General features: G+C 39.2%; 1 protein-coding gene across 1 annotated transcript; it reads right to left on the reverse strand.

Annotated features, from left to right (window-relative positions):
- Positions 1–83: 83 nt before the first annotated feature.
- On the reverse strand, positions 84–24811 carry LOC124285743. The gene is made up of 4 exons (XM_046722016.1): positions 24643–24811; positions 22888–23197; positions 20624–20878; positions 84–397 (listed from the first exon to the last, which is right to left on the reverse strand). The coding sequence occupies exons 1-4, from the start codon at positions 24694–24696 to the stop codon at positions 84–86; spliced, it is 933 nt and encodes a 310-aa protein (XP_046577972.1). The 5' UTR covers positions 24697–24811.

The raw sequence follows: 24811 nt of genomic DNA on the forward strand, positions 1-24811 counted from the left end.
TATCTGTATATAAGCATGTTTTAAATGGATATCGGCGATAGAAGTCAATCTAATACATCATCTAAGGATGTACGTCCACTAATTTACATTATCGATACTTCATACTTACGTTCATCCTTTGTTGTAAATGGGAATGTTAATGCGTTGCTGTGGCGACCCCCTGACACTGTAACTATCGATATAGTGTAGGGCTTGCCAGGCTCAAGGTCTTCTATTTGTGTTTTGATGGTTTCAGTAGTATTGTCATGGACAGTCGTGTTGAAAACAATCATAGTTTGGTTCTTGACTGTGATGATATAACAGCTTGCCTCGCCATCACTTTTATTGAAGGTCAGGGAAAAGTTTGATGCAGGAACCTTTCTTGCTGGGTTGTTTAAAACTGTAGCTTGAGATGGATCTGCAACCAATACGAAACATGATTTCTTGTTTGTGAGCACACTACCCTGTTTACCAAAACAGAGATGACGTCCCAGGCAACCAACAAGCACATTTTACATTGAGATCGTTTGGTTACGATTCTCTTCGTGACTCTTTGATTGTTACAGTAGTAACAATAGTTTCATGAAACCGATCCAGCCCAGTAAACTATTTACATGCTGTCCAGTGGGGATGATTGTGTCACTGTGGGTCTTAAAGATGATACTATATCTGGGGTCAATAAATTAGACATTCATAGAAGACCATTTATCTTTATGTATGTACATAACCACAAAGGACACTTTCATGTTGGTTGTTGGGACTATGACTAATTCAAATGTATAAAAGTGACGTCAACGTTACGACTATAGTCATAATAGCACTGAAACAAGTAATGTTGTTCAGTACCGACACGCGGGATTGGGTGACACATTATGGTTAACATGTCAGAAGCGCTTATGCACAAGTTTAAATACAATTCATTTGTCACAGGGAAGAGACCAAACTGTGGATTGAGACCTATATGTAGGTCGGTGGAATGTCATTCCAGATTCCAACTTGTTAATCATTACTGTCAGGAGTATTTCCAAGTCAAATATCGATACACTGAATCCCAAACATACTGTATTGAAGAAAGATAAAAAGATTGCTCATGTAGTTACAATCAGTTCATTCTGTATGTACTATGTGTGGACAGTTCGCTCCAGAGGTGGTACAATGTCGTCGTTATCGTGAGGAACTGACTGACTGAGTTTGGTTTTACGCCACTTTTAGCAATATTCAAGAAACATCACGGCGGGGGACACCAGAAACGGGCTTCACACATTGTACCCATGTGGTGATTCGGCGTGACGAGCCAACGCTTTAACCATTGCCCCTTATCGTGAGGAAAGGCATGTTACGACGTAAATTGTAATAACGCGGGAAAATGTAATAAAATGCGGCAAATTGTAATAACACTGCGGTAAATTGTCATACCGCCGTAAATTGAAATACAAACAGCCGCAAATTGTAATAAAATACATTTCATTGCCCATTATGCAAGGAAACATTCATGAAGCTAAAATGTGAGACTAAGCTTTCTAAAGAAAACAGCCAGCACTTTGGAAACATCGGCATCTCTGACTCCTTCTAATTTCCAAAGAAAGTCGAATTCCACCTTTATAAAAATCAAAACCCGGACTTTCAAAACATCGGCATTAATTAAAAATTGTAGGAAAATGCGGCAAATTGTAACAAACTGCTGCAAACTGTAATAACAGGTGCGGTAAATTGTAATAACATCTCCCATTCATTCTAATTTCCAAAGAAAGTCGAATTCGACTTCATCTTGGTCACATTCCACCACAGGCGTGTTAAAAGAATGAAAAAAACGGCAATATTTTGGATTATTTCTATCATTTGAACTGAGATTCCTTTCCAAAGAAAGTCGTATTCCAGTGTTTGTTCGACTTCATCATGGTCACATTCCACCACTAAGGTGTTAAAAGAATGAAAAGACGGCAATATTTTGGGCTATTCATATCATTCGAACTGAGAGTCAGATGCTGTAAGTTGTAACAAACTACGGTAAATTGTAATAACAGGTGCGGTAAATTGTAATAACGTTTCTGATTCCTTCTAATTTCCAAATAAAATCGAATTTGACTTCATCATGGTCACATTCTACCACTGGCTTGTTAAAAACAAAACGAAAAATTTTGGGCTATTTGTATCATTCGAACTGAGAGGTAGGTGTCGTAAATTGCAACAAACTGCGGCAAAATGTAATAACAGGTGCGGTAAATTGTTATAAACTGCGGCAAATTGTAATAAAATGTGCGGTAAATTGTAACAACATCTGTGATTCCTTCTAATTTCCAAATAAAATCGAATTCCAGTGTTTGTTCGACTTCATTATGGCCACATCCCACAACTGGCGTGTTAAAAAAAGAAAAACACGGAAATATTTTGGGTTATTTCGATCAGTCGAACTTAGAGGCAGGTGCCGTAAATTGTAACAAACTGCAAATTGTAATAACTATTATATTATTATTTCTATAACGGAGGAATGGTTTTAATATTGCCCCTTCAGAGAACTTCCACAGACACTTTGAGCATTGGAAAGACATTCCATTCTGTAATCGCACCTGTTAGATTCCGTTTGTGATACTTGTGTATTTTGTATTCTTGATTGGATTGGCCTGCATCATCTCATGGAGCAGTTGTGCTTACGATCATGTTTTCACTGTTATCCGTAAAAAACGCCTGCTCAAGACAAATCCAGTGGGAATTCTTACGACTCCTGCCGATACATGTTTATAACACTGATCCGTAATGGTTTGTGCTAGCACGGAAAGTCCGTGCATCTCGTGCTCCATGTAAAGTGAGCATGATATCTCTATGTATTACGATGCTTTAAAACATGTAGCGTTGAGGCCGATTGACAATATATTTTCAGTGAACATACATGTATGTGTTCATGTGTGGATCGCATGTCCTTTAGCTGGACAAATTACTGTATATACTAATGGTATTTCTATTACGGAGGACAGTTTTGAATAGTGCTCCATCAGAGAATTTACACAGACAGTTTGAGCATTGGGGGGATTCCGTTTGTGATTTGTATATTTTGTACTCTTGATTGAACTGACCAGTATTGTTTCAATAAGCAGCTGTGTTTACGGTCCTGTTTTCACTGATAGACACATAAAAATAGTAAGCCAACTACTAGCATATCCTTTATATCATTTATAAAAGAAAATGACTTTGACAATAATGAAATTACTTACCATTGATGTAACATGTTATCCGAAAAATCCCTGCTCAAACCATATACAGTGGGAATTTTTACGACTCTTGCCGTTACATCTTTACAACCCTGATCTGTCTGGGCTTTTGTTAGCACGGAATGTCCGCTTATCTTGTGCCTTCTGTTATGTGAGCTAGGCATCATTATGGCAACAGTTACGTTGCTTTTCTATTTTCGCTCTTATAAGCCTTGAAAATTTGAGTTTGCAATCTTGACTTAAAACCTTAACCAGTTCAGACTGGTTCTACTACTTGACAGTTTATTGCATCGTCAGCTTTACTAGTATACACTTCCCTATTTATTGCATATTGTTTCTCTTCTCTCCTTTCTTTTCTTATCCACTGTATAAAAATTCTCTAGTTCAACCCCAAGTATTTCAAGCCCCTAAACAGTATATTAACATTTTCCACTATGACTATGAAAACTATTTTATGTTGAATTTGTGTTGTATATTTGTTTTCTGTCTTTTGAATATACACATATTGAGTTTGTAAAGGTAAAACTTGTTATCTTGATGAAATGGAAGCAGTTACCTGAGCGTATTTCACATCCCTTGACAAATAACCCCGTCTGTCCTCAAACTGATCTGTTTATATTCATATTTGACGATGCCGGTTGATATCTCGACATATCGACAGGCAATTGTTTTTTTTAAAATGATTTCACAGTTAAATTCCTATGCAAAATTTAAAACAAATTCATATGCCATTATGACTTTATGTTTATACAATGCACAAGTGCAGCTGAATATGTTATTTATTCTACTATGCTGTGGTGATGTGCACCCAAACCCAGGCCCACTTGCATATCCTGATTTAAAAATAGTTCATCTTAATGTGCGTAGCTTAAGAGAAAATGTTGCTTTAATCCAGGCAGACTTAAGTGACTATGATGTTATATGTTTAACAGAAACATGGTTGAATGTCACAATTGATAACAATAATATTCTTATCCCCGGTTACCACGCCCATTTTAGGAAGGATAGACCATCAACAGGTAGAGGTGTTGCTATCTATGTGAGAGAGAACCTGCATGTTGCACATGCTGATAAGTTGTCTCCCTTAAGGTTAGAGGCGATCTGGGTTAAAGTTATGTGTAAAAACAAGGGCTATTTTATTGGGAATTTTTACAGAGCTGATAAAAGTGATCGTTTTGGGGAACTTGTCCTCCAATCAATTGGTAATGGCATTGACATGGGCATAGATACTATTATTGCTGGTGACTTTAACATCAATATACATAACCAGACTAATAACATAATTGACAATCTTCTTGATACATATGATTTACAGCAACTTATCACAGAACCAACAAGGACCACCCAAACGAATAGTACGTTAATTGATTTAATCTTTGTGTCAAACCCTAATTGTATTTGCACCTCGGGTGTGCTTGATCCATTTTGCAGTGATCATTGTCCAGTTTTTGTCTCTGTTGGGGGCTCTGATTCAACTCCTTTAAAATTTAAAAGGAACGTGTTTTACTATGATTTAGCTAATACTGAGGGAATGAATCGAGGCCTCAACAACGTTGACTGGGATACCATCTTTAGATGTAATGATATTGATATTCTAACACATGAATTTGTTGATGTCTTGAGAAATATATGTGATATTTATGTCCCAAACAATGTGGTAACTATAAGACCTCGGGACAATCCATGGATGAATAGTGCTACCAAAATACTTATCAGGAAAAGAAATAGACAGCATAAAAAGCAAAGACTCGAAATTATTATATAGATTGGCAAACGTTTAGGCTTCTACGGAACAAAGTAACAGCAGCTGAGAGAGCAGCCAAATTGAAATATATTTCTGATTTAGATGATAAGATCAATCAGGGGTGTAATTCTAAATTTTGGTGGGCTTTAGTGAACAAGTATAAAATCCAAAAATGGAGATTATAAGAAACTTCCTTCGAATGTTCATAACGATAATCTGATCAATGATAGTAAAGATGAAGCAAATACAAAAATGTATATTTAATGAATATTTTGCTAACCATGCACAAGTTGATTATCCCGATAAGGTGACTCCTACACTTGAATGTAGAGACTTCACTTGAGTCTATTGGATTGACTACGCAAGAAGTAAGAGCCATCCTATTATCAGTCGATATTTCCAAAGCCAGTGGACCAGACAAAATAGGTAACAGATTTATCAAAATGATTGTGCCATCCCTTTTTACTTCTCTTACTAATCTATTCAATTTATCATTAGAATATTGTAAATTCCCAACAATATGGAAGGAAGGTACTGTCATTCCTATTCATATCATAAATAAGGTAGTTTTAATGAATGTAAAAACTACAGACTACAGCTGTTTATCAAAGGTATTTGAGAAATGTATTTTTAAATATTTGTTTAACGTTTTTTTTAGATTATAACGTATTGACCAATTTGCAGTCAGGATTCATGCCTGGGGATGGTATTGTATACCAACTGACATTCTTGTATGATTTTATACTACGTGCATTAGACAATGGCAAAGAAGTCAGGGCAGTTTTCTGTGACATAAGCAAGGCTTTTGACAAGGTTTGGCATAAGGGAATCATAACGAAATTAGAAGCTTATGGTATTAAGGGTAAGTTACTTGATAGAATTTTTCCAGTTATCTTGACAATAGATTACAGAGAGTAGTTATAGACAATTACAATTCAGATCTAAAGAAAGTCACTGCTGGGGTACCACAAGGATCTGTCCTTGGGCCATTACTGTTTTTAGTTTACATAACTGATATCATTGAGGGTATCAGTAGTTACATTCGTCTTTTTGCCGATGATACTTCGGTATATGTTATTGTTGATAATCATGTTGTTACTGCTGCTTCCTTAAATAATGAGCTAAACAGGATCTCTCACTGGGCTGAAATATGGCAGGTTAGCTTTACTCCTGGTAAGACTGAAGCTGTTTTATTCACTCGCAAAAATACCGGTAATCAATTTCCAATTCCTAGGCTTAAAATGCACGGAGTAGACATTACTGAAGTCGGCTACCATAAACACCTAGGCATAAACCTTGCAATCGGACTGTAAATGGAACTCCCACATTGGTGATTTAGTCAAAAAGGTTCTTCCATTGGTAAATTGTCTTTGTAGTTTTAAATATAGATTATCTAGAAATTCATCAGAGCAAATGTACAAGTGATATATATTACCAATGTTCGATTACTGTTCGCACCTTTGGGATAACTGTACTAAAGAACAAGAAGAACTTGTCGAAAATCTACGTTTAGACGCTCTGCGGACGATTTGTGGGGCAGTTCATTATTTAATTTATAAGGAAACTAACTCCATGCCCCTAGTTGGCCGTACACAAATAATCAAGTTATTCTTATTTTACAAAATGGTTCATCATATGACACTAGTTTATTTAACTGATCTACTGCCCGAAAAAGTATCACAGTTTAATGACCATACATTAAGAAACAGAAATAACATTCAAACTATAAGCTGTCGTAGTAATTTGTATAGCAATTCGTTTTTACCAGATACAATAAGACAATGGAATGATTTGCCCGAGAATATGTACGATATTGAAACCATAGGTCAATTCAAAATGTATTAAAATCATCAAAACCACTTAATTTTAATATATTTGAAAAATAACTTTGGTACACGTTTCTGCCAAATTATCCACTCAGGCCTCAGACTTGGGTACAGTGATTTGAAATCACACATGTTTGAACGGCACATTTCAGTTGATCCATTCTGCTCCTGTGGTCTATGAGGATACTTAACATTACTTCTTTACTTGTCCTAATTATTCCAACATCAGATATCACATGTATTTTTACGAACATGGATATAATTTAAATTCTTTCCTAAATGGTAATCCAAACAAAAATAAACTTATAAATTCTTTATACTAAAATCTGTCCATACTTTTATATTAAATTCGCATAGGTTTAATGAATGGTTAATGATGTTCAATACGCAGGTTGCTTGCTTTCCTATCACGCTGCATATTATTTAATATTTGTTTTATTCATGTATCAATGAAATGGAGAGGTATTAAAATAAGCCATTACGGCTTGTTTACCAATCCTAGTTCAATTTATTTTGAATAAAATATGTTTACACTAACAAACACTGGAATTCGACTTTCTTTGGAATATTAGAAGGAATCAGAGATGTTATTACAATTTACTGCGCTTGTTATTACAATTTGCCGCAGTTTGTTACAATTTACGGCACCCGCCTTTCAGTTCGAATCAAAGAAATAGCCTGAAATATTTCCGGGTTTTTTTTTCTTTCACTTAACATTCAAGTGATGAGATCTGACCATGATGAAGTTGAACAAACACTGGAATTCGACTTTCCTTGGAAATTAGAAGGAATGATAGATGTTATTACAATTTACCGCACCTGTTATTACAATTTGCCGCAGTTTATTACAAGTTAACGCACTTGTTATTACAATTTGCAGCTCGTCATATGAGCGAAATATTCTCAAGCACGACGTTAAACCCAATTTCACCTCACCTCACAATTTGCAGCAGTTTGTTACAATTTACGCCGACCGCGTCATACCAAAAAGACGTTAAAATATGGTACTTGTTGGTCCCTGCCTGGCGCTCAGCATTCATGGGTACAGCAAGGACTGGTCGGCTCGGAGTCAGTATAATGTGTCTTGGTGGGGTATTCATGCTTCACTGCGGCATGGTATCTCAGTGGGCTAGCACTATAAAACCAGCTTAAGTCTGGGCTAGTACAACATCTTTTTTTTGCGCTTGGAGCTCGTCACTGGTGACACCAATCGCCCTCACCGATCGCCGATCGCCGCCATTGCTATCAACCAAAAGCTGGCCCTGCCACCACCAATCTCCTCCTCCTCTCAAGCCCACAACAAACAGGCCCTTAGACCTCACCCCACCGGCCGCCCACCGCGGCCCTCGGGCCAGGACACACGCAAGTGTTTCCCCCTGAAAAACTGTTTATTACTCCCAGAGACTATTTGTAAAACCTAAAAACAATCGAGCTACTGCTCTCCATAAACTCATCTCTCATTTCTTTTCCTAATTTCTTGTATATATGTGCTTTATTTTCCATTTGTTTGTATTTATTGCTGTACATAGTGTACATAATTCCAGCCCCTACTGCCCACCCATCCAAACAAACACCCTCCCCTCCCGTCCCCCTCTACACTTCATCATGGCCTCCCCCTCCCTTACCCTCTCACTGTTTTCCACACCAACCAAATACTTCCCACCCCTCACCTCCCCACAACAACTAAACCCCATCCCCATAAATTTTTGTATTGATTTCGACTCCCTCGTCCCATCCCAACAAACAACCAATCAACCACCCCCTCCCTCACAACCCCCAAGCAACAAAACTAAATCCACCAAACGCCCACACATTTCACCCACTGAAAACCAATCTAGCAAAAAACAATGTGACAAAGCTACCCCACCTCAACCCCAAGAAAACAAACTTATCCTCCTTGCCTTTGCTACAAACACCCACACGCCACTCAATCACACCTACTCAATAAACAAATTTGCCCTTTGCCTCAAACAACACAACATACAATACAAATACATAAATAATTGCGGACGAGGCTTCAAAATCACATTCACAGACCAACAAGCACTAAACAACACCTTAAATAACACACTCATCGACGGCAAACAGATAAGTTGGCAGTATCCACGCTGGCAGACATCCATCCAAGGCGTTATATACATAGACACAAGAGAAACTGAATCAGATATTAAACACTACATCAGCATTGCAAACACCATCCCCAACCAACCAAAAATCACCAACTATAGAACTATCAACAACAGACAACCCACCACCTACAACCCGAACACACAAACTACCTTCCTCACATTTGACACCACTACACTCCCCACCCACATTACATTTGGCGCCCTTACCTACAAAGTACATCCAACACGCAAAAAACCCACAACAATGCAAATACTGTTTTTCATACTCACACATCTCAGATTCATGCAAGCTCCCAATGTTATGCCCAAAATGCGGGTCGGACACACACACTCTCGATGAATGTCGCCAACAGAAGTACTGCATTCACTGCAACACATCCGGCCACACCGCTATACAAAATACATGCCCCATCAAGCAAAAACACATCCTCAGGCTAAACAAACACATCAAATGCACCGACCTGCCAAAACCAGCACGCACACTACTTTCATATCACTCCATCCTCTCAGCCAGCTCATCCTCCCCCTATACTTCCTCCACCCCCAACTCATCAGTCTACTCCCCACCACCACCACCAAAACCCACAAAACAACGGCCACCCCAACCAACCACCCAAAACCTACTCGCCCCACCCACCCACCCAAACATAATCCCCCATCATACCCACCCCAAAACCGCCACAAACCGGCACCCCTAAACAACCCCCTCCTCCCCACACCCACCCCAACTGCCCCACCTAAACAATCACGTCCCAAAACTGCAAACCCCCTCCAAACCCATAACCCCCTCCCCACCCTCCCAACACCTCCCAACACAAACCACCAACCCCCTACCCACAATTAAAACTCAAGCCTTCCCACCTAAAAAACACCCAGCACCTGCCCCCTAACCCTCACTAACCCTCACACCTCAAAAATTAAACCAAAACCTTAACAAAATAGTAGAACTCATCATCGCAGCCGCAACAATGGAAAAACCAACAGTCAAAAAACTATACACCCTTGCACATAAATCCAAACTCTACCACGAAAGCTTGGCCAGTCTACTCATCGCCCTCAAAAATCCCTTCTAAACTACAAACCTCTAAGCTACTCTAGCACCAAATCTTCATTATTCAAAATTCATGCCCCACGCCATGGCATTTATAAAACCGATATTCCTAATTGCAGTAATCATGACACTTATACAGTGGAACTGCAACAGTCTCCGAGCCCATGGGCATGAGCTCAAGGCACTCATTGCCCATAACAAAATTTCACCCGACATCATAGCCCTGCAAGAAACAAAATTATCCCCCAAAACCGCCTTCAAATTACCAGGCTACAATTTTATTCGTAAAGACAGATCTCGGCCAACTAACTGTCCCGGCCCCCCTGCAGGGGGAATGGGGATTTTCATTGCAGAGGAACTAAACTATAACATATTGCAAATCCCTGTACAAGATCTCGAAGTCCTGGCAATATCAACTAAAATGAATAATAAAGACTTAACCATCATTAATGTCTATAGAAGACCAAATTTCAAAATTACCACCCAAGATTTGGACATTCTGGCAAAATTTATAAGTCCCCAAACCATTATCCTCGGTGACTTTAATGCACACCACCCACTGTGGGGCACAAGACCCTATACTGATTCAAATGGCACCCGCCTTACTGACTGGCTAAGCACACAACCTTAACTCACTCAACGACAATCAACCCACCCGCTACCCCCTCCCATCTACAATCACCCACAGCCATCGACATCACTCTCACCACACCCAAAATTACACAAGCTTGTATATGGGAGGTCCACGATGACACCTGGGGCAGTGACCACTGCCCCATCAAAATCACAATCACATCACACATACCCACCCACACCACACCCACCACCACCCCATCACAACCACCCACTGAACTAAGATTCAACATTAAAAAAGCAAATTGGAATAAATTCTCAACACTTTGTAAACAAATAGACACCACAGCCATTTTCAACACAGACATAAACACTTTCAACACAAACCTGACTAATACCATACTTGACATCTCAGAAAAATGCATTCCAACTTTTCGATATAACCCTGCACAAAAACAGTCCCCTGGTGGAGCACAGAAATCAACAAAGCCAGAAAGGCAAGAAAAAAGGCCCTAAATCAATCTAAGAGGGACCGTTCGAAATTACACTTGGCAAAACAACTAAGAAATAAAACTAAGAAATTAATCGAGGCAGCAAAAAATGACCACTGGAAACAATTTTGTTCCACCCTTAAGCTAACAAATCGAAACTCTAGAACTATGTGGAAAAAATTTAATGCCATTAAGGGCATTTCCCAAAAAACTATTTATCCAAACCTTCCGGACCTAGCCACAAACAAAGACAGAGCTAATGCATTTGCTGCCCACCTCTCGGCCGTCAGTAGCTCCACCAACCACCCACCTTCTTTTCAAAACACCATGAAAAAGCAGCCCCCATACACCCCACAACCACCACACACAGATCTACCTATAAACAAAATAATAAATATACATGAACTCCAATCTGCACTCAGAAACAAACAGACAGCCTCAGCCCCGGGTCCAGATACCATTACATACACTATACTCAACAAATGAACACCTAACATGCAAAACTTAACACTTTCCCTCTTCAATCATATCTGGACCTCAGGTACTATCCCAAACTCATGGAAAACAGCCAAGGTGGTGCCAGTTCTCAAACCAGGGAAACCTAGAAATGAGCCTGATTCTTATCGTCAACAAACCAACGCTACCCTGGTGTTGTTGTCGCTACACTCAAATCAACGGCAGACATGATTCAAATCCTGAAAGCAAAAGTTATGCTCAAGGATACAAGAAACTTTAGAGACATATTCATATCTTCTGATAAAACGAAACAACAGAGAATATATGAATCTAATCTGAGATCCATCGCTGCAGCGGTAGGCGAGGATAGACTCACAGTGAGAGGTACCCGTCTGGAGGTATCAAGGTCGCGTGATGACAACACACACCGTGGCGACAGAGAGAGAGCACGGAGCTACGATGTAGGTGAGCATGACATTGACAACTCCGAGCGGTCCGACACAGCACGTGCAGATGGTGAGTGGCAGACTCAGAGAAAGTATGTCAGGAGTGATCGACAACAGCACGGTGGGCGGGGACGGCAAGTATATGGTAACCAGCCTGAACAGGAATCTTCGTCAGCCTGGGGTAGACCCGGGGGTAGGAGATAGGCCCACTGCGGGTTTATGGAATGTCGCCGGCTGGTCTTGTGATGTACATAGCAGTAACTATGCATTACTATACGACGTGATCTTTTAGCCGCGCGTGGCTTGGACATAGTTGGGATAGCTGAAACACACTTGCGTAACGATGAAGAATTGATTTTAGAAGGTTATGAATGGTTCGGCAATAACAGAAGATTACTTCACCAACGTGCTAAAAATGGTTCTGGTGGGGTTGGTTTTTTCATCAAAACATTTTGTATGTGTCATTTTAAAGATATCTGTATAGTCTATACTACAACAGAAGGTATTATGTGGTTACGCTTAACAGATAATTGTAATGCCAAGTTTTACTTGGCTGTGTGTTACCTCCCCCCAGATAACTCGACGAGAAACATTTGTGCTTCTGACTTCCTAGACACTTTGCTGTCGCAAATCTTGGAATACCAGTCACGAGGTACTATCCTGTATATATGTGGTGACCTGAACAGTAGAGTCTCAGACCTGAGTGACTATATAGAGGGTGTGGATGTGAACCCTGAAAGGCAGGTCATAGACTATGTGAATAACTCTCATGGCAGAAGACTTATTGACTTCCTTATTGACTGTAACTTTTGCATTCTAAATGGAAGGAATACATCAGTCAACGACTATACATATGTATCCACGAGAGGCGCTTCTGTCGTAGATTACTGCCTGATCCCGTATGAGGCTTTGTGTGACTTTAGTTGTTTCCAGGTCCTCAGACCCACAGCTCTTGTAGGGGATACTGGGGTTGAGAACATTGACTCCGACTTAATGAGTAAGCTTGATCACTCACTACTACAGTGGATGATGTCATTTGACAATGTGAACATAGACTCTCAGCTTTTAGAGAACCGCCAAGAGTCGGTATGTGCTGACACAATTTTGACACACATCGAATGTGCCAACAACTTTTAGAATCAGTTGAATGTAAAAATGAATTAAATGCTATTATTTCACAGCTTGAGGGACCAGCTGGTGACCTTGACCAGTGCGCAGAAAGATTGACGAACCTGGTGCAGAGAGAGATGCGCACTAAGTTAATATCTCGCACCTATGTTGTCTTTGGTGGTAAGAGTAATAAAAAGCGTCGCGTAAGAAAGCCTTGGTGGAATGATGGTTTACGTGTGTTGTGGAATGATATGTGAGGCAGAGAGAAAGTGGTGTAAGTGTAGAAGTCGGGGAAGGAGAGAGTGTATCTAAAGCACTGTTTTGTGAGAAAGCGTAAGCTGTTTGACAAAGGGTGTAAGCTGCAAAACGTGCGTACGTACGAGAGGAAAGTAAACGTTTGGATGAGATGTGTGATAATAATGACAGAGAGTTTTGGAAGAAGATTGGTAAAGGTTGGTGTTGGTGGTGAAAGGAGAAAGCAGATCCCCATGAAAGTGTACATGGAAGATGGAAGTGTGTCTGAAAATTGTGCAAATGTTTTTAAATAAATGGCGGAATGACTACTGTGAATTGCTGAATGGGAATACTGGTGTGCAGAAATGTGCCCCGATGTGTGAAAATGATGAATCTGACGAGATGCATGTGTTGTTTGACGCTAAGATTACTCTGTTTGAGGTTACGGCAGCAGTGGATAGAAGCCACAACAACAAGGCGCCTGGTGTTGATGGTTTCCCTAGTGAGTGCCTTAAGTCACAAAGTGTTATCAAGGCATTACATCATATTTTCAATGTGTGTTTTAATACAGGGAAAATTCCTGCTACCTGGGCTACAGGCATCATTAATCCAATACCCAAGTGTTCAACTTTAGATCCTATGGATCCTATGTCATATCGGGGTTTGACCCTTACCAACTCTATGTACAAACTGTATTGTAATGTTCTGAATAGTCGTTTACAGTCCTGGGCTGACTCTACTGGCGTTTTGAGTGATATGCAAAACGGATTTCGGAAGAAGAGAGCCACTACTGATCATATTCACAGTGTTTGTTCGTTTATTGAAAATAGAAAATGTAATAAAAAAGGATACTTTGCTGCTTTTATTGATTTTAAGAAAGCGTATGACTGTATTGATAGAAGAGTGTTGTGGGAGAAAGTAAGTGATATTGGCGTGAAAGGGAACATGTTTTTAGCTCTTCAATCAATATATGATAAGGTAAAATGTAGTGTCCGTATTAATGGTATGTTAACATCGTGGTTTAATGTTAATCAAGGCTTAAAGCAAGGCTGTCTACTTTCTCCAATACTGTTTAATTTTTTCATTAATGACTTGCTTAACACACTGGAAGAGAGTAGTATTGGTATTTCTGTTAATGGTACTACTATTGCCGCCTTAGCCTATGCTGATGATCTTATCCTGCTTGCAGAATCATCAGAGGACTTCAATAATATGTTGTACATTTTAAACAAGTGGTGTGTGGATAATGGTATATGCATTAATAATGATAAATCTAAGATTGTACATTTTAGACATATTAGTGCGCAAAGAACACGTGCGGTTTTTACTGTTGGTAACTCCGTTTTAGAAATTGTTAATAGTTATAGCTATTTAGGCCTACTGCTCACAGAACATCTTGACTATAATGCTATGGCTAAAGCCGCAGCAAAGTCTGCTAACAGAGGTTTAGGCCTTCTTATTTGTAAATATAAGGCACTTGGAGGAATGGAATCCACAACTTATACAAAGTTATATGATACGATGGTGTGGTCAGTTTTAAGTTATGGGGCATCTATAAAGGGACATCGGGAGGTATCCGCAGTAAATGCTGTCCACCATCGTGCTTTGAGATTTTTCTTGGGGGTGGGTAAATATGCACCTAACGTTGCAGTGAATGGAGACATGGGATGGATCCCTCCAATTGTTAGACAATGGATATGTATTGTTAGACAATACTGTCGTTTTAGAAAAATGTCTTTTAGAATAAATAAGTATGTATTTATATGGTCGGAGAGTTGTGCGAGTGGATGTGTGAGAAATTGGAATTTCCGAGAGTAAAAGCAAGGTTAAATGAATGGGGCCTTAGTGTGGAAGCTGATGTTAATGTTAAACGGGTATGCGAGAAGGTGCGAGATATTTGTATGCAGAAGTATGTGAATGATTGGTATGATTTATTACACAAGCCAAGCTGTAGAACGGGAGGTAATAAATTACGAACGTATCGAATGTTTAAGGATGTATATGGCTGTGAAAGTTATGTGAGTATGAGTATGCCCCGTTCTTACCGCTCTGCCTTCTCCAAATTCAGATCAGGTACTGCTCCTCTGCATTTGGAAACCGGCAGATATACAAATGTGAATGTGAATGAGAGGGTATGTTTTCAGTGCAGTGAGAGTGTTGAGGATGAAAGACACGTTCTGTTGTATTGCCCTATGTATGATGATTTGCGTGAAAGTTTATATGAAAATGTCTGTTTTAGCTATCCCAACTTCTTAGATCTTTGTGATGATGATAAGTTAGTTTTACTTTTTAAACACCATGTATATTTCAGTGCCAAAACCTGCTTTTATATCTTGCAAAGAAGAAAACATATTTTATACGGTTAGATTTTACACTGTATGTACCTATATAATTATTTATTATTTAGTATTTATAATGTTTTAATACATTAGTCTCTCATAACCCTTAAAGGGTGGCTCACTTATATGCTATATTTTATAAATATATTTATATATGTATTTTATGTGAGGTGAGACTGAAATAAAATATCTGTCTGTCTGTCTGTCTGTCTGTCTATCTCCCTCACCTCTCATCTATGTAAAACTTTAGAAAGCATTATTAACAACAGGCTCAAACACCTTATATACACAAAAAAATCTAATTAAGGAGGACCAGAGCGGCTTTACTCCAAACAGGCAAACTTTAGACCATATTTTACATTTGGAACAAGACATCAAGGTAGCCCATGCACAAAAACAATACACTATGGCCATTTTCATCGACTTTAGTAAAGCATTTGATATGGTTTGGCAAAACGGCCTCATACAAAAACTCTAAAAATATGCCATCAACGGCAGAATTCTAAATTTCATCCACTCTTTCCTTAATAATAGACAGATAATCCTCAAATCTCACAACACCCTCTCGGACCCCCATCCCCTAGAACAAGGGACCCCCCAGGGCAGCATATTATCACCAACACTTTTTAATTTCATGATCAACGACATATTCCCAGATAAATGGCCTGAAATTTCAAAAGCCAAATTTGCCGACGATATTTCCTTCTGGACTTCTTCCACTTCTGTCAAACAAGTCTCTACAAAATGCCAAAAAATGCTTAACCATATTCAAAATTGGGCCCAACAGTGGGGGTTCCTCATTAATGTTACAAAAACCGTGGTCATACTCTTCAAAACACAAAGAATGCAAAATTTTACACCCAAACTGCACCTAAATAACCAAAAAAATTGAATTTAAAAGGAAGCAAAATTCCTAGAGTAACCTTTGACCAACATATGTCATGGACACCCCACATTCATAACCTGGTCAATTCTTGTCAAAAAGATCTCAACTTAATGAGGGCCATCAGCGGCACAAACTGGGGCGCCAACAAACATACACTTATTAACATATACAAAACGCTCATACTGCCTAAACTGGACTACGCCGCCCCGATCCTCCACTCCCTCTCCTCCTGTAACCTCCAAAAAATAAACTCCATCCAATATAAAGCCCTAAAATTAGCCCTAGGCACGAGGGCTGGTACCTCCCTAAACACATTACTTCTACTCTCAGGCACCACTTCATTCACACAAAGAATCAACCAAACAACACTCACTTACTGGGCTGGGGCCCAACATAACCCACTATTTAAACTCGTCACACATAAATACAGCAACATTAAAAAATCAACACTCAAAAAATTCAAATTAAATCCCCTAATAGCTCCATGCCTCACCAACCTCCATAAACTACTACAGGCACAACAGCTAAACGACATACAACATACACCTCCCATTACAAGCTTCATTCACGACATACCCCCACCCACCACAGACACCACCCTAGACAACATTCTCCAGCAGTTACCAAAAAACACCAACAAACCCACCATAACAAACATCACAAACAACTACATCAACAATAACTACCCAACACACACCCATATATATACAGACGCCTCAATCAACCCAAACAAAACAACTGGTATAGGTATACATGTCCAACAACACCCCCCCCCCCCATTACAACCAACCTGCACTATACAAACCACACCTCAATACAAACAGCAGAACTAACAGCTATCATCACTGCACTCCACCTAATTCCTACCCTCCCACAAACTAACTTCCTAATTCTCTCCGACTCACTAAACTCCATTAGGCAAATACATAACAAGTACTCCAAATCTCGCCCTGATCTCATTCATAATATCACAATCCAAACCGACTCACTTAAACGAGCCAATAAAAACATAACTTTCACCTGGATACCAGGCCATTCAAACATATTAGGAAACGACACAGCAGATACAGCAGCCAAATTAGCAACAACACACAAATCACCAAATATAAACTTTCATACATCCAAAACAGAAACTAAACAACTCATTAAATCAAATATTCTTCATACTGACTTTCAACACAACATAAACAACAACAAATCAACATGGGTTACTTCCATTATAAAATCACCCTTAAGGAAAATCCCTACATTCTCAAACATTAAAAATATTGACACGGCCATAAACAGACTCATCACAGGCATCACAAACCTCAACCACACACTTTACAAACAAAATAGACATGCAGATGGATTATGCACACACTGTAATACCCAAGAAGACATAAATCACATACTCATACACTGCCAGCTACAAAAGACAAACAGCATTCTCTCTAAATATCACAATAACATCCCACTACTCCTCAACCCACACAACACAACAAGTATCTTCAAGGCCTTAACATCATTTCTACAAAACTCAAGCCTTCTAAAAAGAATCTAGAACTCATTAAATAAGCTACAGCCACCTCTCTCACCTCCCACTCACTGCAACATTCAGGCCAGCCGTTCAAACCTCAGTTATCCATTCTGCCCCCCTACAACTTAAGACACGGCTCTCAATTTCATTTATCAATTCTCTGCACACGCCACGCTCGCTCTCCCCTCTCGCTAATGTGAACAACCCGTCACAAGCCCATACTGCCAAGGTCAAGGTCACTCGCCAGCCAGCTTACTACCACCGCTTGTCCCTCAACCCGGCCTATGCCTCATTGGGCCTCCCTCGGTCCCCTCAGCCCCCCCCCCCCTCCCGGTCCAACTTAATACCTTTTTTTTTAACTCATTCTTTATATATCCCCTTATATAACTTATGCAGCTTAACTGCATTTAAATATCTGCCCCCTATGCTATACATGTCCGGTATTCATCCCTCCCCCGTCCTCCACCCCCATTCCCCACCCCCAGGCCCCTTTTATGTCACCTATCGTTTATTTCAACTCCTGATCTCTTACTTATTAACAATCACTATTCCTATTTATCCCTCCTTTCTTCTTTTTTTTTAACTTGGCTTTTTATTATTTTTATTTCTATTTATGTTTATAAACGTTTTTTATTCCAAATTCAACTTAGGTTTAACGCCCCATCATTTATATTTTTTGGGGTAAGGTGGTTTATCCCTTATTAACATTTATTACTTATTACATTAGCTCCCACCTACCCCGTCGGCGAAATTGGCTTACGCCAGAAGCCGACGTTAAACATTTAATTTCGTCGTCGGCTAGTACAAGCAGCCGCACATACACATGCACGACGTTAAACCCAATTCTACCACCACCACTACAATTTACTGCACCTGCCTTTCAGTTCAAATGATAGAAATAGCCCGAAATATTTCCGTTTATTTCTTTCATTTAACATCCCAGTGATGGAATCTGATAATGATGAAGTTGAACAAACACTTGAATTGGCCTTTCTTTTGAATTTAGAATGAATCAGAGATGCTATTACAATTTACCGCACCTGTTATTACAATTTGCCGCAGTTTATTACAATTTACTGCGCTTGTTATTACAATTTGCCGCAGTTTGTTACAATTATCGGCTCCTGCCGATGTTATCAAGGTCCGGGTTGTGATTTTTATAAAGCTTAGTCTCACATTTTAACATCATGAATGTTTCCTTTCATAATAGGCAATGAAATGTATTTTAGTACAATTTACCGCAGTTTAAGTTATTACAATTTGCCGCAGTTTTTATTACAATTTACCACGGTATTACAATTTACCAAAGTGTTATTACAATTTGCCGCGGTTTATTACATTTTACCGCGTTATTACAATTTACGTCGTAACAAGACCAAACCAAGAGGACGTGTATTGAGGAACGGGATGACAACAGAGAGAATGATATCAACACGATAACGTGTTTTCAGTTTTCCTTCGATCAATCCCAACAGTTGTGGTCCTCTGTGTTGTAATCTCACCTGACACTACCTCGATATCTCCAGTAAAGTGAATTATTTCAACTCCATGCTTCTCGGCGAAACGCTCACTTCGACGTCGGAATGCAGTGATACATATCCGTCTTCTTAGAATTATACTTATAAAGCATATGTTCGAGATCATCATGTGTACAGTTTCAATACATTCTTATGGGACACCGCCATATAGCTGGAATATTGCTGAGTGCGGCGTAAAACTAAACTCACTCACTCACTTATGGGACATGTGGGAACCTCTCATTGTCATCATTACGAAAGCTATAAAAAAAATGTTGTCTTCAAGTTTCAATGCTTCAAGTTCGTTCTTTGTGTAAACACTTCTGTGTTAAAATATGTATGAAAAATCTAAAGGATCTACATCCTTAATATTATATCTAATTGATATGAATTTATCCTAATACTGTAGATAGGATATTCATACGCAAACTGTGTGTAGAACTGAAAAAAAATTCTACAAATGAGTATAGCTCACCTTGCAGAAAGTCGACAATAGTAGAAATGTCGTCTTCATAGTCTGGAATCTATACAATTATGTTTGGTTTTCCGTAACTTGTGTTGCTTTCCAGATATGACAGCAATGTTCACATAACACCGAAACCACCCGATCCTATGATATCATATAGACATTTTGTCGTGAGTCGGGCACCCATCACCAACACCAACCATGGTTTTCCTTTGAATACAGCCTTTTATTAAGTTGATGATATTGATGTTAAGGCTAATATGAACACGTTTTAGAATGTATGTAATCTTACCACTTCCTGTAATCGATCTCGAATTAACTGCCCCATATTCACAAGTTACGTTTTAAAAGACAGTCTATTGTCGAATGAGCTGTGAATGTTCTAAGCATGCCCATGTCACTGGATTATCTGGTTCAGACCGATTTGTTACAAACATCATCATACAGCTGTAATACTGTTGAAACAAGTATCTGCTCATGAGATAGTCATCACTGTACAATCGACAAAGCAGAGATTTCTAATAAATGTGAAAAGGGTTTTGTCGCTTCTATTTATGTCTAATTTGAATTTAAATAATTTCCAAAGTCTAAGAGATTTGTTAATGTATTGCACCACTCGTCCTCATACGTAATACTGATAAGAATACTCACATGTCCTGATGTATACAGGTGTGCTGTTTCCTTGCTTCGTAACACTGTACTGGGTGATGGAAGATGTGATGATTATTTCATAAAGATGTCCTGGGCGTAGTCCTGTTATAGTCTTGTCCATCGATGAGTTCCAACTATGACCGTTGACTGTGTAGGTCACGTTGGGCTTGATATCGTTGGGGTTTGTCCATCCAAGAGTTACGTACCTCTCACAAACAGACGTCGCTGTGATGTTGGTTACTTTTAGTCTCGAGACTAAAAAAGATTGAAAATCATCTTAGTACAATATTATAACAACAAGGATTCACTCTGGTCCGGACACCTCGCTGATTCTTTACATTCAACAACGTGACTTTACAAGTAAAAATGATAAAATAATATAGAATCGCTCGTGTACGAGTATGACACATATATCGTAGGCTCACGTGCACATCAGTCAACAATATGCAGGTCAGGAAAATTGAAAAGGAATGTAAATTCAACAGGAAATATTGAAAAATGTTTCACCATGCGAATTTTCCCTTAAACTCAAAAAGACTTGTTTCAGTATATTGAGTCACATGTGTGGTTCTAATCTATTCCTTCTACTTGTCCAACATTTCGCTTCTATTCATACAGATTATGTCATGACCTGCTTTCTTTTTCCCCCACTATTTTGTCCACAGTATTCATATTGTTCTATGTATGTAGAACATTATAATAATTTATGACGACTGATTGGACGGGACATGACTTGCACAAGGTTGGACCATGGTTACTAATTTCATATCGGTTCTTGGTATGACACCTATATACAGAACAACCAGAAATTATTGAGAATTTAAAGATTGTAACATTTTGTATTTTTTCACTCATTACTCACGTGTTAAATGTGAATATTAGCAGAACATAACTCCAGATTCAAAGACAAGTGAACAGGAAGTATTTTGTCAAGTCACCATGGACAGGCTTCAATGCGGCGGGGCATACTACTGATCAAAGAAGTTAGAAAGTCGTGGTCCATGCTGTCCCAATATCGGGCCACCTCTTCTTTCATTTCAGTAATATTTGTCAGATTTTTCTTATTGACACTTTCCTTCAAAGGCCCCAAACATTTTCTATTGGATTTAGGTCAGGGCCATAGCTTGGCCAATCTAATAATGTCATAGTTTGGGTCCGAAACAAGGCCTGTGAATGCTTTGAACGATGTTTTGGGTCGTTGTCCTGCTGGAAAATCCAAAAATGTCCATAGAACACGTGAGCAGATGGAAGTAAATGTCCCACGAGAATATCTGTGTACCGCTCACTGTTCATATTCCCTTCAAATACACAGAGGGGCGTTGCCCCTAACACAGATATGCCACCCCACACGTTAAATTTCGGACTGTACTTTGGGCGCTGATACAAAGGTTTTTCAGTTTGTTTGGTCAAGAATCTCAGTGTATCAGGAAACAGCCACACAGAACTTTCATCTGAGAAAATCACATTGTCCCAGCTAACGTTTCTATGCCTAAGCACCAGTTCAACCTTCGCTCCTTTTGTTCAGGTTTCATGATTGGTGATCTCGTCACGATATGGCTGAAATATTGCCGATGTGACGTTTAATAATAACTCACTCACTCATGATCGGTGATGGAATTCCTCGACTTTTCTGCCAACCCATTGCATGCAGCTCAGTTCTAATTGTCTCCTTACAGACATCCACAGTTCCTCTATCAATCATATCCAGCCTTACGTATTCTAGACTCCTTCGTTTGTTTTTAGAAACAAGAATACCAAGCCGCCTCCTGTCACCGACAGTCAATTTTCTGGGCCTACCTGCGCCTCCCTGGTGTTCAATGCCATGTCCATTTGCAATATTTTTCAAAACACGATAAACAGTGGACAAAGGGATGCCTGTTCTACTTGAAATCACTTTAGCTGATCTGATGTCCTTGTTATAATACTCTAAAATCTACTTCCTGTTCTCTAAATCATCCATACTAAGGATCACTGAAAATGTCGTCTGCTAGCAAGTAAAGAAAGGGGGATAACTCTTCACAAACTAATGAAAAATGATTAACAGAGTTGTCTCTCTTGAATGAAACCAAGCACTTGATAGCTGGTCAAGGTTGTTTATACTAGAAATCCAATTAAACACATTCCTAAAATTCTCAATAATTTCTGGTCATACTATATATGTTATGTAGGGATTGTTTTCGCCATCATTTATCTGTGATTCATCTGTAAGACTTTATTCACTCATCCACAATCGACAATCTGATGAAACACTACTTTGGACTCACCATTACTACATGCCGTCCCATCCTGAAAGAAGTTCTCTTCACACTGACAGATACTGCTGTAACACGTCGCATGTTCAGCTTGACAACACGACTGGAGCTTCTGACATGACTTGCCAAGAATAATACAAGGCGTGTATTTCGTAGTAGGTGTCGGTGGTGGTGGTGGTGTTGGTGTTGGTGTTGACGTTAGTTGTGGTGATGTTGCTGTTGTCCATGTTGTCGATGTAGATGGTGAATTTTGACTTGATGGTGGTAAAGGTGAGAGTGAGGAAGATATAAGAGGTGTATCTGACGTCAGTACATCAGCATCCTGAAACAAAGCATTGTGCAGACAAGACTATTTTACATTCAGTACAATATACTTTGACGAGGATATTATTATTATAGTGATATTGTTATAAAACACTTTCTATTGTATATGCACATTGATCTATGACTAAACGAGCGAAGGCCTTAACCTTCCCCCTTCCCACCGGTTGAAGAACGGAGTAAAATGAACACGAACTCTTCCAGTTGCGAATGTGAAGGTTCGTTTCTTGCTGGTTTTGGATAGCTGATGTAATTTCGAACTCAATATCTTCTTTCTGGAGAGGGTTTGTGTTCCTTTAGGCGTATGTGTGCGAGTCAGGCTGTGGCAGGCGGTACTTATGAACGTTGCGTGTTTAGGCAGCGTTTTTTATGGATTACCTGACCCTGCATGATAGTTAAACCAACCTCGCTTTCATGCAGTCAGCATATAGAATTAGTGCTGGCAAAGATTAATTTTTCTAAAGTAGTACCAAATATTGGACGAAAGCGTTATTTCAAATTGCATTTATTCCATGCAAATATGTTAATCTCTTTGTTTGGATATACCATTCAACACTTCTCTATCTATTATGATGATAGCAAAATACATCCAACATATAAGGAGAGAACCACCCCAATACATTCGACCTGGCCACCAAGTAGAACTATGGTTAATACAGTCTATGGATTGGTACAGTTTTTTGGGATTCCTAGTAGCTCCAGATACAAATTATGACCATGTAAACTAGTGTCGGTTCCCTATATCTTGTTGAAACATTGTAAATAAACTAAAATGAATCATTTGAAAGAATTACTAAAACACTAAAAACAGGTCAGTGCTCACATGGGGTTATATTAGCAGTGCCAGAAAGATGTCTCCTTGAAAACTTCGAGCATCATTGACTTGCAATATATTCTTATCTGTACTGAACGCAAACTCACTTAGTCACCGACTAACTTACCTAAACTTGAAAATCTTTGCTAAAACGAAAGAATATACAACAAAATATATTTGGTAATACCTGTGGATTACTGTGTTCAGATGTGTATTGTCAAATTTGACGAAAAGGACGTACAATATTGACTGCAGGGCATTAATTGTGTATCGGCGAGATTATTGGCTGGGTAGCTAGTGATATGATGTTTGCCTCAACAGTCTTGAAACTTATTATCTGTATTTGCACACTTCATTGAGAGTGAATCATTGTTTAACGTTGCAGTCTTAGAAACAGAAATACAGTACGAAAAGAGATATTATATGAATCTAACCTTTGGCTCGCTAAATGTCGAGAGATTTGACTGACTCGATAGCAAACTAAAACTGCGATCAACATAGTTGTTATAACATTTGTCCTCCATGAAAATGCTCCCAGCAAACAGAGAGTTGGTGTTTTCAAGATCATGTATCATATTTCTTGGTTCCAAACTGAAACTGGGACACGAACATAACATGCGTGTATAACCTACCGCATAGACCACCGAGAAGAGCAGGAGGCAACAGAATCCTAATCCTGGATTCATTCTGGAGACAACGACAGGTACATCCGATGAGAAGTACTGGCTGCTTACATGATCCCACACTACTGCATGTAAAATTCAGGAGGCGTTTGTTGTAAACTACTTCCTCATTGTACAG

Source organism: Haliotis rubra, unplaced genomic scaffold, assembly GCF_003918875.1.
Source record: "Haliotis rubra isolate DU_JTF1 unplaced genomic scaffold, ASM391887v1 Scf368, whole genome shotgun sequence".
Lineage (NCBI taxonomy): Eukaryota > Metazoa > Mollusca > Gastropoda > Lepetellida > Haliotidae > Haliotis > Haliotis rubra.